The 16450-nt window shown below is 37.4% G+C and overlaps 1 protein-coding gene across 1 annotated transcript; it reads left to right on the plus strand.

Annotated features, from left to right (window-relative positions):
- Positions 1–4042: 4042 nt before the first annotated feature.
- On the plus strand, positions 4043–9408 carry LOC308638524 (cyclin-dependent kinase 4 inhibitor B). The gene is made up of 2 exons (XM_081276060.1): positions 4043–5434; positions 7848–9408. The coding sequence occupies exons 1-2, from the start codon at positions 5279–5281 to the stop codon at positions 8106–8108; spliced, it is 417 nt and encodes a 138-aa protein (XP_081132186.1). The 5' UTR covers positions 4043–5278; the 3' UTR covers positions 8109–9408.
- Positions 9409–16450: the final 7042 nt, after the last annotated feature.

Genomic DNA, 16450 nt, shown 5'->3' on the forward strand with positions numbered 1-16450 from the left:
CAGAGCAGGGAGGAAGAGCATGAAAAGAAGATTAACATTAAACAGGGACGAGAGGTGGGAGGGAAAGGGAGAGAGAAGGGAAATTGCATGGAAATGGAAGGAGACCCCCATCATTATACAAAATTACATATAAGAGGAAGTGAGGGGAAAGGGGAAAAAACAAGGGAGAGAAATGAATTACAGTAGATGGGGTAGAGAGAGAAGATGGGAGGAGAGGGGAGGGGAGGGTGGATAGTAGAGGATAGGAAAGGCAGCAGAATACAACAGACACTAGTATGGCAGTATGTAAAAACATGGATGTGTAACCGATGTGATTCTGCAATCTGTATACAGGGTAAAAATGGGAGTTCATAACCCACTTGAATCAAATGTATGAAATATGATATGTCAAGAGCTATGTAATGTTTTGAACAACTAATAATAAAAAAAAAATAAAAATAAATTAATTAAATAAAAATTAAATAAATAAATAAAATAAAAATATTTTTAGTTGTAAATGGAAAAAAATGAGAGTGGAATACATTATAATTCTTATTACACATATATACCACAATTTTTCATATCTCTGTATATAAAGTATGTTGACACCCAATTTGTGTCTTCATACATGTACTTTGGATGATGATGTTTATCACATTCCACCACCATCCTTGCTAATCCCTTGCCCCCTCCCTTTCCCTCCTACCCCTCTCCCCTATCTAGAATTCATCTATTCCTCCCATGATCCCCCTCCCTACCCCATTATGAGTCAGAGAAAACATTTGGCATTTGTTTTGGGGGGATTGGCTAACTTTACTTAGCATTATCTTCTCCAATGCCATCAATTTACCTGCAAATGCCATGATTTTATTCTCTTTTATTGCTGAGTAAAATTCCATTGTGTATATATGCCACATTTTTTTATCCATTCATCCACTGAAGGGCATCTAGGTTGGTTCCACAGTTTAGCTATTATGAATTGTGCTGCTATAAACATTGATGTGGCTGTGTCCCTGTAGTATGCTGTTTTTAAGTCCTTTGGGTATAGTCCGAGAGGGATAGCTGGGTCAAATGGTGTTTCCATTCCCAGATTTCCAAGGAATCTCCATCCTGCTTTCCATATTGGCTGTACTGACTTGCAGTCCCACCAGCAGTGTATGAGTGTACCTTTTCCCCACATCCTTGTCAACACTTAATGTTGTTTGTCTTCATAATAGCTGCCATTCTGACTGGAGTGAGATGATATCTTAGAGTAGTTTTGACTTGCATTTCTCTAATTGCTAGAGAAGATGATGGGGCAATAATTTTCAACTGATAAAATGGAGAGAATCATGCCTCTTGGAAAGGAGATGGGTCATATATAATTTGAAAAAAACCCAAAGTAATTCTGAATTGCCCAACCACACATGACAGAACACTCAAATGAGAGCATAACAATGTCACTAATTCTCTTGGCCACTTAACTAACTCTATTCATACTTCTATATGAGTTCATATCTAGTGTCACAAACTAGAACATAAACATCATCTCAAGTAATCTGCATTTGTACAATATTAGAACTGATTCTATTCATTTCCTCTTACTTTAAAATTCAAAGTCAGCTTACCATTTACTTTCTCTTCTCATTTGAAAATTCTCCACCCTATTAAAAGGCACAGCTGTGACAATTATAAGTTTCAACTGTGTTCCCATCCATTTAATCTCCTAAATGTGTTTCAAGCATTAACGACAGGTTGTGCTTCATCATAGAAACAGCTGGGCTTCAGGGAGAGGTACAATGTTTCATTATCTCACTCTATTGTATAATACAAATATGCTATTGTATTACGTGTGAAATGTCATCACTGAAGTCTACTAAGGGTGTGCTGTGAGGTGAGCCATCTGGAAAACATAGAGGAGAAAATAATTATAAGAGTTTATTGTCACCCTCCCCCCAGTTTACCCTAGCAAGACTGCTGCTGTACACTATTTAATGTAAAGAACAGAGGCTTTGAATTCACAGTTAGGTACTCTACAAGTTTCGTAACTTCTCTGGTCCTTAGGTGCTATCTGTAAAATTATGGTACTAATGCATACTGCATAGTTTTAAATAAAATAGAACTTTTTAAAATACTACTTTAATAAAATAGCACTTCTAAGGTGCTGGATATGAGGCATACAACAAGTGTGATTTTTCCTCTCTTAAGTATAGAAAATGTTTATTAAACCTTAGAAAGAATATTAGGTAACTCAATAATATTTGGAAACCAGGTTGGGCAGATTGGTTTGGTTTAAAAAAAAAAAGTGTCCATTGACCTTTTTTGTGGCTTCCTTTTTATTTGAAGGGAGGGGGGAAAGGCATTGAAGGATCAAATTTGAAGCTTCTAGAATTCCCCATTTGGAGCTGTTTAGGACCACCCAGAAGTACGAACAGGGGAGGCGCTGTCCGTGGTGCTAGCAACATTTCCCCCACCCAAATTTCTTTTGGGTCAATTTGTTTAGGAAAACTTAAATATCTAACTCGGAAAAAACTCCCCCACCTCGCCTTACCATGCTTTTCTTCTATCCCTGTCAAACACAAACAAATCTGTTCCACTTTCTTATCAAATTCAAATGGCTTTTCCCTCAGATGCATTGGCCATGCCTACCACTTAAGAAGTTGGTTCAGATTATCATTTCCTGGTCTTTTTTGATGAACTGCAGAGAAATCCAGAGCTCAAAGTACGGTGAGAGGAAACAGTTATTTCTGATGCATCCTTGAAAGAATCTCTTCAGTTGGCTCCTCCTCTAAAAGTTCCTTCACCCTGAGTTGCTTCCTTCAACCTTAGTCTTCAAGTACCCTATTGATATATCTCAGTAAAATTTTCATATTAAATAGAAATTCTCTATCAGTTCCAAGTGCCACTACAGAGATTTTCTTAAAAACTAGGGTCCTATATCTTACTCAACTCTGGACACGTCGTAGAACATAGGACATGTTGAACTAAATTTTGTTGAACTAAACTTAATTCTTGACTCCATTAGAGAGAAGATCCCAATAACATTTCTTAAAAGTCAGCCTATGTTACACATGAATGTGCACTGAATTATGGAGTAGCTTGGATTTTCTGATGAAAATATCCTGGACTAAGTTCATTAACATAAGTCTGGAGAGTCAGCCTCTCAGATTACTGACAAAATACCAATGCCATTCATCTCAAATGCTCTGACTTCCAACTACCCATCTTTCTTCTTCCTTCTCCTGTCTACCTACACACCTGTAATTCTCAATACTCTGTCCATGGGCACTGGTTCTCAAGTAAGACAAAAAGAGTGCATCCATGTTTTTCACCCAGAGGTAGATGTCTATTCTTCTGTCCAAACCTAATAATGGGATGGCCATAAACAAATAAAAGGGCATTTTCTCCAGATAAATATGGAAGTTCAAACAAAAGAGAGAGGTAGAGGAACCCAGAAACTAAGAAATGGGGTAGGACAGAGAGAAATTATAACTGTATCTCTTGCCCTACTGTGTCAAAGGTGAATTTTAGCCCCTTTGAGTCAATAGATCTTCCTCCCCAAATGCCACTTCTGTGCCCCTCTGTCTCAAAGAAATAGCTTTCCCTGATTTTTAAAGGGGAAGTCCAAGCTAGAAGAAATGTGTTCTGAAGTCTCTTGTTTTTTGAATAAGAAAGCAAAAGACCTCTCTTTGAGACTCATCTTCCTCAGGACTCTGAACTTATTTTGTAAATAACTTCTTGGTGTTAGGAGAAATCCCCTGCCAAGTAGTTCCTCACCAGAGTTTTTGACTACAGATGCATAACTTGTGATTATCTTCCTATTTCAATGTAGTATCACTTGTACTATTTTAAGTTGTCAAAGCAATAAGTGTATTGGTTCAAACTCACTTATGAAGATTAGGAAGAAGTGATCTTTATATCTTCAAAAGTGGATTTAATGACAGGTTCAGCCAGTTTAATGACAGGCCCAGTACCACACCCATGTTTTATTATGTTTCATTATTACTGCATAAATGTCCTTATTAGTCATGGTAAATAAAAATCAAACACACGCTGAGGTGGGTTTAAATAGGTTTGAGGGCAAAGATATATCTCACAAATATCATGAAACAGATCTTAGGTGTTCCGTGGTTGTTTGAGATGGGGTCATTCTACGTTGCTCAGGTGCACCTGGCACTCTGGGACTCAAGTGATCCTCCTGTCCCAGCCTCCTGAGTAGCTGGAACTTCGGGCAAGCGTCAGCAGGAGTTTCGGATTCTTAAAATGCATCTGTATATATGTTACCTATGCCAGGTTTCTAGTCTTGATCTCTTTTCTAAAAAGAAAATTATTTATTTCAGAACCATATTAACAATTCAAAGATTAAAAAAATTAAAAGCACGCGCAGAACAGGATTCTCAGAATTCTTCACTATTTTTCTGGATGACTAATTCAAATAGACACACCCATAAGAAAATTGCTAAGGTTACTGCACGATGTGAAACTCGTGAAGTTCAAATACTGCCTGGGGATGAATTCACCCTCCATGACAGGTGCAGAGCTGTCACCGTCAGGCATCTTAAGAAAGTAGGAGTTATTTTCAAAGGTTTTCTCTCAGCCACTCCATTGCAATGCAGCCACTAATGCCTCCAGACCGGTTGGCCTATGACTAAAGGAATGGAAGTCCACTGCTCCGCCTGCTGGGGATTAGGAGCTGAGCGCTGTGGGTCAATATTTCCAAACACTTAGCCTTCACTTTACCGGACACCGAGCCAGCAGAGCGGCGAGGGTTCCAGGAGGTGCCTTCACAGGATCTCTGGCTCGGCAATCGTAGGATCTTCTGCGCCTGCTGCCCGCCTCCCTCCGCCACCCCCCACCAGCCCTAAACCACCGTCCCCATCGCCTATGACGCCATCGACCAGCCTCTGGATGACTCCCCCAACCCCAGGGACGCGCCAGCGCTGGCCTGCCCGACTGGAGGCGGAGCCTAGGGGGGCGGGGAGAGCCGGGCCCCGCCGCCCAGCTGGAAACCGAATTCAGTCGCAGCTGGCTCCCCACACTGCCAGAGTCAGGCTGCGGTCGCGCCAGACGCTTTTTCCCAGGAGCAAGCCACGAGCGTCGGCTGGTTCTCCGGCTCCAGAAAAAAACTCAGATCTAACCACCAGCCACTCGATCATTGCACCGGCCGCAAACTTGAGGACAGCGACAGGGGGCTGAAGCTAAGCCTTGCTCTCCTGAGGAGGGTGGAGTGCGCCGCAGCAGTGTGGAACGCCGTGGAGGGTCGCTAAACTCACGGCCAGCGGTGGATTATCCGAACCGCTCGGTGTCTGGAGGCTGAGGAATGCGAGAGGAGGACAAGGCCATGCTCGGTGGTAGCAGCAGCGATGCGGGCCTGGCCAACGCCGCGGCACGGGGACAATTGGAGAAGGTGCGGCAGCTCCTGGAAGCCGGTGCAGATCCCAATGGAGTCAACCGCTTCGGGAGGCGCCCGATCCAGGTAGCTGGGGCCCCGGGGCCCCGCCGGCAGGGGGCGCGCGAGCGCGCGGCGAGCCTTCCGCGAGTCTGGGCCGCGACCCAGACAGATCTCCACCGTCACAGACCTGGGCAGCTGTTTCTGGCTCTCTTGCTGAAGCAGGTGCAAGGCAGGATTTTTTTACCCAGGGGGGGGGGGGGGATCCTAAAGAAAAAAAAAAAAGTAGAGTTTGAACAAACCACTACTTCAATTTGGTTTTCTTTTTCTCCTTTGCGGTGCTGGGGAATCAAACTCCAGGCCTGGTGAATGCTAGGCGAGTACACTATAACTGAGCTGCATCTATAATCCTCGCTTTTCTTTTTTATAGTGGAAAATATCAATATTTGCTCTGCATCTCATGATCAGAGATGCAATGAAGAAATTCAACTGGGAGGAAACGGGGAAAGGAAAGGCCAATTAGGGAAGACTGTTTTGTTTGTCTACTTTCCAGAATAAAGATAAGTAAATTCCAGGTTACACAATCTGGATTGAATTTAAGGAATTAACAAAATCATAGTGCATGAAAGAATTCACTGTGAACTTTAAGCCACTGTATAAAATCTTTTATATTTTTCCCTCATAGAGAGGAGTTGAATTTAGAGGAGTGAGACAGGATTCCCAACCACAGTATTTAATTCCTTTTATTTTACATTAGCAGTGTCTCTTGAGTGATGCATGGTAGGAAAAAAATGTACTTCTTTAGCTTATTATTATTATTATTATTATTATTATTATTATTATTTGTCATACTAAAAGCTTGGGTTACAAAAGTATGTCTATAGCAGCTATTAGGTCCTTTTAGAATAGCAAGGGATTTTCATAGACGATTGCCTTTTCATTGTTAAGGTACAGTTATTCAAAGTTTACTAACCCTGATTTAATTAGTATTGATTTTTTAGATTTTTTAAAAATCTAAGAATGCTTTCATACGTCATTGTTAACTATTGTGGTCATGTTTGGTATTCATCTCACCATCACACTTTAGCACTAAGCTAATATTAAGAGATCTTGGTAATACTGTGGTTTTAAAGAAAATGTTCATTGCTTTTAAATTATTAGAAAAGTGATATAACAAATGAGAGATATTTTAAAGCAGCAAAAATACTTTAAAATGGTTCTTAATGACTTAAACTTTTATTAATAATTTTAAATCAAGTTTTCTTATTTATATTAAATTGCCATTTTCTGAGATACTAAAAACGACTTTCCCCCTTCTTCTCTGCATCAAAATAGCCTTACATCATTTGTAGAAATAACTTAGTTATCATAGTTTTAAAAAGAGGAAATGAATATTTCTAATATCTGTAAAACACAAATATTAGAAATACACTGCCATTTGATTACAAGGTACATTTCAAAACACATTAGACCTACAAGAACAAATAAATGTGTTTTGGACATTCAGTTACCAAAAATCATTTTATTGTTATCTTAGAATATAAAAGCAAATGCTTGCATAATGTACATGTACATAATGGCTACTAGGATTACTCCTCCAAAATAAAAACATCATTGTTTCTAAGCTGTGCAAGTTCTACTTTTACTGCTAACATTCAAAGTATTTTTTAATACAGCAGAATATATACTACTTAACATTATAAATGTAAATGCAGTTTTAATGTTGGCACATTAAATATATTACACTCTAAATTTTAGCTCATGGAAATAATGTTAACTTAAAATATTAAATATGGTGAAAATTAAAGCAAATCATTTGCTTTTATCTTATAAGATGCAAGGTATGGCTTGATTTACTTCTTCCCTTCTAATCTCCAAGTTGGGCACAAATTATCAGACCACAATCAGTCTGAGCACGGGCATATATAACAATGAAAAAATAAAAAAGCCTTTCACGGGAATTTGCAAAGAGAAATAAACAAACCTTTGTAAAAACTTAGTTGTTTCTTATTTTTCCCCCTAAAACTACTTCAACTTCTAAAAACTAGCAGTTGATAACCTACTAAATATTTTTAGACCTGGATTGATGACGGATGGGGGAGCAACAACTGAAGCAATTTAATACCTTAAAAGTCTTTTAAACAACTCCACCCATAAATTATTTAACCAAATAAATTCCCCTGTCCCAATGAAGATCAAGAATTTTTTTTCCACAGTGATAAATAATCACTTTACCATTAGCTCTTTCTTGTCTCAGCACGTTTGAAGAATAAAATGGAATTTAATTTGAGCTGAGTAGAGTATAACTTGGGTGGGTGAGGTTATGGATTACATCAGCAAATGGAGAGAAACCAGACGCCTGAGACTTGTACGCACTTCTGCATTTTGTTGGATACTTCACAAATGGTACATTCTTCTTTAAAATGGCTCTACCTGCCCCGCCCCAGCCGGTATCTCTCTGCTTGCTCTCGCGCCCTGACCACTTTGCTCTTTATCGCAGGTCATGATGATGGGCAGCACCCACATGGCGGAGCTGCTCTTACTCCACGGCGCAGAACCCAACTGCGCTGACCCTGCTACCCTCACCCGACCAGTGCACGACGCCGCCCGGGAGGGCTTCTTGGACACGCTGGTGGCGCTGCATCGGGCAGGGGCGCGGCTGGATGTGCGCGACGCCTGGGGCCGCCTTCCGGTGGACCTGGCTGAGGAGCTGGGCCACCGCGAGGTCGCAGAGTACCTGCGCGCGGCTGCTGGGGACTGATTGCAAGTTCCCCCAGCCTCCCACAATGACTTTTTTACCCCCCAATACCCTACCCCCACCTAATTTAATGCAGGCTGCGTACGTGGAGCGGCACAAAGCCTGCAAGCCTTTCTCAGAAACTCCACTTCCCAGAAGAAGGAGGAGCCAACCCGGAATAAATTGATATACTTTTTTTTTTTTTTTTTAAATCCGAATCCTACCCTCGACTTTCACCGTGAAGCCAAAAGCAGAGGGGTGGAGCAAATGGATCGCTGAGATTTAAGATTATGTGAAGTACCTGGTGTCCTTTACGCTTCAGGGTTTTCTGATGTAAATAAAGTGAATGTGAAAATCTTGAAGGACCCCAGGTTCCTAGGAATCTTCCAATGGATGACTCTGGGGTTGGAGCAGGAGGTGACAGGGATTGGCGTTTGGGCGCAGGACAGTGGGTACTTTTGCCCCACAGACCTCGGAAGAGATTCCTTTGAACCCTAGATAAGGGTGGTAGACCCTAGAGGAGAAACGCCAAACCAGAAGACTGAAGACCAAAGGAGGAGGTTTGAGATGGGTGTGAGCTGGGAACGACGACGTATTTTTGCACAGCAAGGCATGTGCAAACGGAAGCTCTGGGTATTCACTCCCAGCTCCACCAGAGACGGAGGGAGAAAAGAGGACATGGGAGCGATGGCAGATCTGCCCAATATGTTAAAATCCCTGGATCAGGATGATGTAAAGGTGCTGGCTCTTTCTATTATTCCACAAAGTGCGGTTGCTGCTATGTTCTGGATGTGGACGGATTAAAACGGTGCACGGAATGAAGCTGTGGAATGTAAAGAGAGCAACAATATGACTAACTATTTGCTTCATCTACATACCATAGGATACAGAAATCCCCCTATGAATTGTCACTTAAAAAGATTGTGATAATTTGTACTTTTGAGGTGTTGTAACAGTGTATTTAACGGGAAGAATTTAACAAAACAGAGCTAGCTTTTTAATGAAGCTACAGCACTGTGACTCAGTGCCAGTTTCTAGATTGCTTTCATCCTTAGCCTATTTATTTCTTTGTTTAAATTGTCTAATTATTTTCTCTATAGTATCTCAGGGGAAATATTCCAAATGTCTTTTAGAAGATAGATGCACTTGTCTAGTAAATTATCTTGGGATATTTCCCAAAAGGGTAGTTGGAAAAATAGATTAGGAAGCTGTTGAAAATACATAATGATGGCTTGTGGGATGGCTTCATATCTGCTGATCAAACTAACAGTGCACTGCTCTGGGATTTAATTTCCAATGTTGCCTGATCATTATAGCATTGGAACAACTGATAATTCACTGCTTTAATAAAGAATAAACACAGACTGAATTCCAAGACATGAATAATTTGGTTTAAAAATGCATTATATGGGTTTACCACTACTCCTGAGAAATGAAGTTTCAAGAGGATTCATTTTTCCCCTTGTAAAATAATTGTTGATAAGTGATTCTAACAATTAAAAATGCTTACATATACCATAGAAAGTGAAATACAAAATTTATACATGCATTATGCTTCTGAGTTCAGTTGACTATTAAATATAGATTTAAAAGAGAAAAGAGGGAATAGAAAAAATATTTGAGAGTAGAGATTTATAAGGAAGGGTGCTTTTGAACTAAATACACTAATCATTACTTCTCTATTAATTCCTTATTCCCAAAATTAACATATTACTGGGGAAGGTTAGTGGAGAACTGGACCATATCTAATTGGGGAAGAGATATATAGGGTGTTAATTTTTTATTGATGCATTATAATTATATATAATAATGGGATTTATTATGACATTCATACACGAACAAAACACAATTTGTTCAGTTTCATTCCTCAATACTTCCCCCACCTCTTCTCTTCTTCCTCCCCCTAATATCCTTCCTCTCTATCAGTTTACTTCACCTCTCTTCTTTACCCCCCTTTCTCTCTCTAGTTTCCACATATGAGAGAAAACATGACTTGTTCTTTTGAAATAAATACCAAGGAGTCTTACTAATCTTTTTAAAATATTTTTTTAACATTTTTTTTGAGAGAGAATTTTTTAAATATTTCTCTTTTAGTTTTAGGCGGACACAACATCTTTGTTTGTATGTGGTGCTGGGGATGGAACTGGGCAGCACACATGCCAGGCTAGCACGCTGCCGCTTGAGCCACATCCCCAGCCCCTCATTACTAGTCTTTTGATAAACTTTCACACTGATCATCATAGTGGTTGCACTTCCACTTCCACCAACAATGTATATGTATTCCTTTCCCCCTACATCCTCAAGAGATATGTTTATTGACACAAAATTTGTAGCAAGCATGCTTTACAGTTAACACAGCCCTGAGAGATAGGTGTTATTTTCCCAGATGAGGACAATAAAGCAGAGAAAGATCAAATAACTTGCAAAGGTCAGAAAGTATTTGTTTCATGATGGGCAAAGTAAGTCCATCTGGCTCCAAAGCTTCTGAGTTCTCATTTTTTTGTTTTGCTTTAAAATTTACAAACAATAGAATTTTATTTGGCTCATTAAACTGGAGAATGAAAAGGGCCTTCTTGCTGCATCATAATATGGTGGAAAGCATCACCATGGGGTGGAGGGATTTCAAACTCCAAACCCTTTCACAGTCTTCATTAATCCACTCATAAGGGTGAAGCCCTTACAATCTCAACATATCTCATTAGGCCCCATCTCCCAACATTATTGCATTGGGGATTAAGTTTCCAGCACATACTTGGGGTAGGGGGAGCACATTTAAACCAAAGCATAGATCCTTTCTCATGTAGCACTTTATCATCCAACCTTGCTAATCTTTTTAGACTCACCTAAACATGTTATGTTCTTACCCTCACATCTTTGCATATAGTATGTATGTATGTATGTGTATGTATATATATATATATATATATATATATATATATATATATTCCTATATTATCAGTCTAGGCATCCTTTACGTATCCTGCTAGGATCAGCTTAAGGAACAAGTTGTCAAGTAAACCTTTCAGTAACTGTTCAATATGTGCTGGCTGAAAACAGATCAGAACAACTACCTTATCCTGAAGCTGAAGTGGGGGGCCTTCTCTATGACACTCTACATGTTCCCCTAGCATAGAGTTAATTAAACCATATCAGTGATTGATATTTTTTCTCTCTCCTGCAATACTGTAAACTCATCAGTGGCAAAAAGCATATCTTATTTTTTAGCCCCTGTGAATCCCAGTATCTGAGACACAGAACTCAATGGATAAAAAGAGACATTCAATGCTATTGGTTACAGAGGAAAAAATATTCTGATGTAAATTTCAATGTTTTTGGATAGATAATGTTTATGGATATCTTTCTTTAGATAGATAAATAAATCTAGAAGATAAATCTAAATAAAGAAAGTTAATCTAAAGAAATCTAAAGAAAGATAAATAAATATTGCTTTCTACTCAAAAACAAATCTGTCCTAAGGCTGGGACTGGGGATGTAACTCAGTGGGTTCAGTGAGTGCCCTTGGGTTAAATCCCAGGTGCAAAAAAAAAAAAAAAAATCACTTTAGGAATCTAAAAATAGTTTATTGCTGGGAGAGTTAGTGTTGTAAAATTGTATCATGACTAAGAAATTTTTGAGCTAATACATTGCATAGTGCTAGGAATATTTTATTTACACAGATCCAAAACAATCCTCATGAGTCTTTCAACTACATGCATTTTTAAAATTGGTTCCACAGTGTATTGTAGTTTTAGAACATTAGAAGATTTTTTTAAAGGACATGATACAGACAATGTAATATACACTTTATGAAGCTACAGTCCTAAAACTATTACATGATTCCCATCAGTGTGTGGAATTCAATGTATGGTAGACATGGTGTAAAACTGATATTGTAACCAATACCAATAACTTGTTACATTTGTAGTTAGTACTAATTTAGCTACACAGAAATGACTAATGAACTGCAGCAAACAGTCCACTAGTCCTGGGTGAATCTCTAGGTCAGTCAACACAGGAAGTGTTTAGTGCATTTAGAAAATTTTTAATTCAAAAGAATTTCTCAGCCTGTGAAATGGGTGGGGTTTAAGAACATGTAGAACACATGTGCAAAAGGTGTTTTACCTTTCTCCTTTTTCCTTTTTTTTTTTTTACTGTAAATTGACAATTTATAATCATTGCACTTATAGGGTACAAAATGATGTCATGATTTATAAAGACAGTGTGGAATAATTAAATCAAGTCAATTAACTATTACCACAAATAACTATGCTAAGTGAAATGTCAGGTAGAGAAGGACAATGCCAAATGTTCTCATTGATATGTGGAATCTAAAATGAATTTATAGAAGTAGAGACTGTAGCATGGGGATGATGGTCAAATTAGTACAAAATCTCCTAAGAGGAATATGTTTCCCTTTTAGGTCTATTGAACAGATTGGTGAATATAGTCAATAACAGTATTGTACATTTCAAAATTATCAAGATAGACAGTTTGAATGTTCTCACCACAAAGCTTATAGTTTTGTTTTGTTCCCTTTGACCTCTAAAATCATGAATAACACATGAGGAAAACAGCTATTTAATAAAAAAAAATTTAAGCAGAAAGAACACAATGATCTCCCATTTTAAGTTCCTAGGGTGGCTTATAAATTCTGGTAAATGTAAACAGAATGTTTTAAATCTTTCTTTCAAAACTCTTGAAAAAAAGATAATGGAACCCTCACTTTCAAATTAAGCCACAAGGACAGAAGCTTTAATCCTAGTTATCACTTAGGCACTCAATAATTATTGGCTAGATGAATATTATTTTAAAATCTATATTGTTCTACAATTACTAAGAAAATATACTGCAAAAAAGATGTCAACTGATCAATCTCCTATTTGTTTTATAAAATCTTTAAGGATTCATACAAACACATATAGTTACTATTTTCGTGAGTCCTGCTCTGGCTCCACTGAGTAACTACAGAAAATTAAATATACCTAGTAATTTGTGTAACTAAGTCAAAAATATTACCAAGGTTTTTATGAATCCTACTACCTGACCTTGTTGAATCACTCATTTGACCTTATTTTTATCTTTCTTTTTTCAGTTAACTGAATGGATATAAAAACAAGTGCAATTAACTATAAAGAAAATCTGTTTAAAATTCATGCCCAGGATAGTGACATGCCTGTAATATTAGTTATTCAGGAAGCTGAGGCAGTAGAATCAAAAGTTCCAAACCATCCTCCACCTGGTGTGTGTACTGTAGGTTTTCTGGTATTCAACAATTTTTCCTCTTTTTCAGTGTGCCTAATTATCCAAAATATGTCTCCAGCTCTCTGTGTCACAGGAGACAGAAATAATTTCCCTGAAAACCAGAATGTTGGAGCTACACTCCCCTCTTTTCTCTGATCCCAAAAGGGGAAAACTGAGAATTGGAAAGTTTGTTCTGATCATACCAAAGTGTGTCAACTTGGAGAAAAAGTTGATCTGCCTGAAAGGCAACAGCTTTCCTTCCCCATTCAGTGAAGCTATTCTCTGTTTTTTCCTCTGTCCCCGGTTTTTATTAATTTTACTACAACTATTTGGATGGGTTTAGGGAGTGTGTGTGTGTGTGTGTGTGTGTGTGTGTGTAGAAAACAGACTTTATTTTGTATAACTGTTTGCATGAAGTCTAAACTCCATTCAGCAGGTTAGAAATTCTTGTTATTAGAAGTGGAAATGTTTCATTGCTCAATAAGTAATTGTAAAATTAAGTGCATGAAATTATGTCTAGATTGAGAAAAACAATTCTTGGCGGTATACAGGAAGAGAAAACTACAAAAGTGAGCTTTAGAAATAAGTGGAGTGCCTGGGATATGACTTAGTGGTAGAGCATGTCCTGGGTTAGATCCAGATAATGGAGGATAACATAACTATGTTTTCCTTTATCTGTATTTTTCAATCTTTACATAATGATCATATGTTTGTAACATTTTGAACATTTTAAAACTGCATATATAGCACCAAAAATGCTAAAGAAAATATTAAGTAATAAATTCATAAAAATTTATTATTAAAAAAGTTCCAAACCAGGCAACTATCTCAAAATTTATAAATAAATAAATAAGGGCTGGGAATATAGCCCAGTAGTAGAACACTTGCTTAGCATGTGTGAGGTACTGGGCTCAATTCCCAGTACTACTATAAAATGAAATAAAAGTTCCTGTGCTTTAGTGGTTAAAATTAGTAATTTCAGACCTAAGATATGAAACAGTTCAAATTAATTATAATTTATTAATCATAAAAAATGTTTTTTTGGTACTGAGGATTGAACCAGGAATGATTTTCTGATAATATATGTCCATATTATGGCAAACACAATATAGTGTCCAGGATCATTAATCTATCTTCAGAAACTAGGTAACTGACCTTTGGCAAATATATACAACTAATTTCACTTGCACATGCATTAAGATTCTATACTGCCCTTCATTGGGAATACTAAAAACAAATTAGGTGTGCATTAATATATAATAGCTATATAATATACAATAATATTAATATTATATAATATATAATAAAATACCATATATTCTATGATATGTAATAATATTAACATATAATGTTTTTATTGCCTTTATAATCAACCCTCAGTTATTTTTAAAAAATGAAAGATATGCTTATTTTCCTTTTATACTTAACTGGAAGCTGGTTGTTTTTATGAGAGCATATGATCTTTACAATGCTTGACACAATGCTATTCTACCCAAAGCAAAGTGAATAGAATTAATTATTTACAAACTTATAGAAATCATCTGAAACAGCACTCTTTCGGACTGCCTTCTGAAACTAATGCAAAAGTCAGTGTCTTCTAAGTACAGGGAGGTTTGCTCTCATGTTTAAATCACTTGATAATCATAAGCAATTTCAATTTGCTTATTAGATTTTTCATTAATAGCAGAAATTAACTAGTTTACTGCTTGATAAAAACTTGAAGAATAACTCTTAGGTTGGTGTAATTTCACAGTATTCAATTATTAAGCTACAACTAAATGATATAGAGGCAGATGATCACATATTTTTTAAAAAAATAAATTTAATTTTAGAAATTACTTGAGAGAGCAATAACAGTGAAGCCTCAATACTTTCAGTACATCCTCCTATTGTACTTATAATTCCAGAAAAGGGAGAGGGAATGAAGGAAAGAAACTAGGACTTGATTGAAAGGTAGAAGACATTGGTTCCCGTGTATTGTCTCTTCAACTTTTTAAATACATGCTGCTAAATCATGTAACTGATTAACCATAATTTTCCTCATATATAAAAATAGAAATTGGACTAGATTATTTCTAAGTTCCTATCACCATTAAAGTTTTATACCCTTATGAATCTGTTGCATACATGACTGTGGTATATGTATATGCCTGCCTATTTACATATATATTTTATTAGTAGTTATTTTGCCATAGTGTGAGCTAAGGAAAGATATACAGATGAATGGAGAAGATATATAGCTAATGGAAGAAAAACATACGTTTTAAGTTCTGGAGCTCCAGGGAGTAAAAAACTTTATAAGCACTACCTCTATCAGTTCATCAAAAAATTACAGACAAGTTTGAGAGAACTTGGACAAAAAAGATCCTCTGAAAAAGACTGTTTTAAGATCTTTCTCACTTCATCTTAATTCTGATTTTTCCTGTTACTTTTGCATGTTCTCATGTCATCAGACCACTAGAATGTTTTTTGTTTTGTTTTTTGCTTTTTTTCCTTTTCGTGTGTGTGTGTGTGTGTGTGTGTGTGTGTGTGTGTGTGTGTGTGTGTAGAACGCAGGAAACTCTATTACTGAGCTATACCACCAGTCCTTTTTATTTTGAGATGGTCTTGCTAAGTTTCCAAAGCTGACTATGAACTTGCCATCCTCCTGCCTCAGACTCTGGAATCACTGGGATTACAGGTGTGCACCACTATGCTTGACTAAAACTGTTGCTTAAAGTGAGCTGACCAAGTAAACTCAACATATAAAATACTGAAGTACTATATAAGTACTCTGAAGAAAATAAATAATTTTTATGTGAGTGTATAACAAGGCTTTTTGACTTAACTGGGGTTGGTATTAGGGGTTGGCTGAATAGGAAAGGACGAAGAAGATGTTAGAAGAAACTGAAAATATAAAGGCAAGAAAAATTAAATTATGTAAAAGAAGTCATTAGAGGCTGAGTAATTCTCTGTGAACATCTGTCATGGATTTTACAGACCCACTCCTAAGGGTGTTACTTTCTGGATTGATTCCATCAAATTCCTTGAAACTTTTAGGTCCCTAACTCTTCACTGAGTGATTGTAGGAATCAGCTGGTTAGGAAAGACATCTGTATCAACTAATTATGTAAATGCAACCATTT

This window comes from Spermophilus citellus (assembly GCF_964194105.1).
Source record: "Spermophilus citellus genome assembly, chromosome: 2".
Classification (NCBI taxonomy): domain Eukaryota; kingdom Metazoa; phylum Chordata; class Mammalia; order Rodentia; family Sciuridae; genus Spermophilus; species Spermophilus citellus.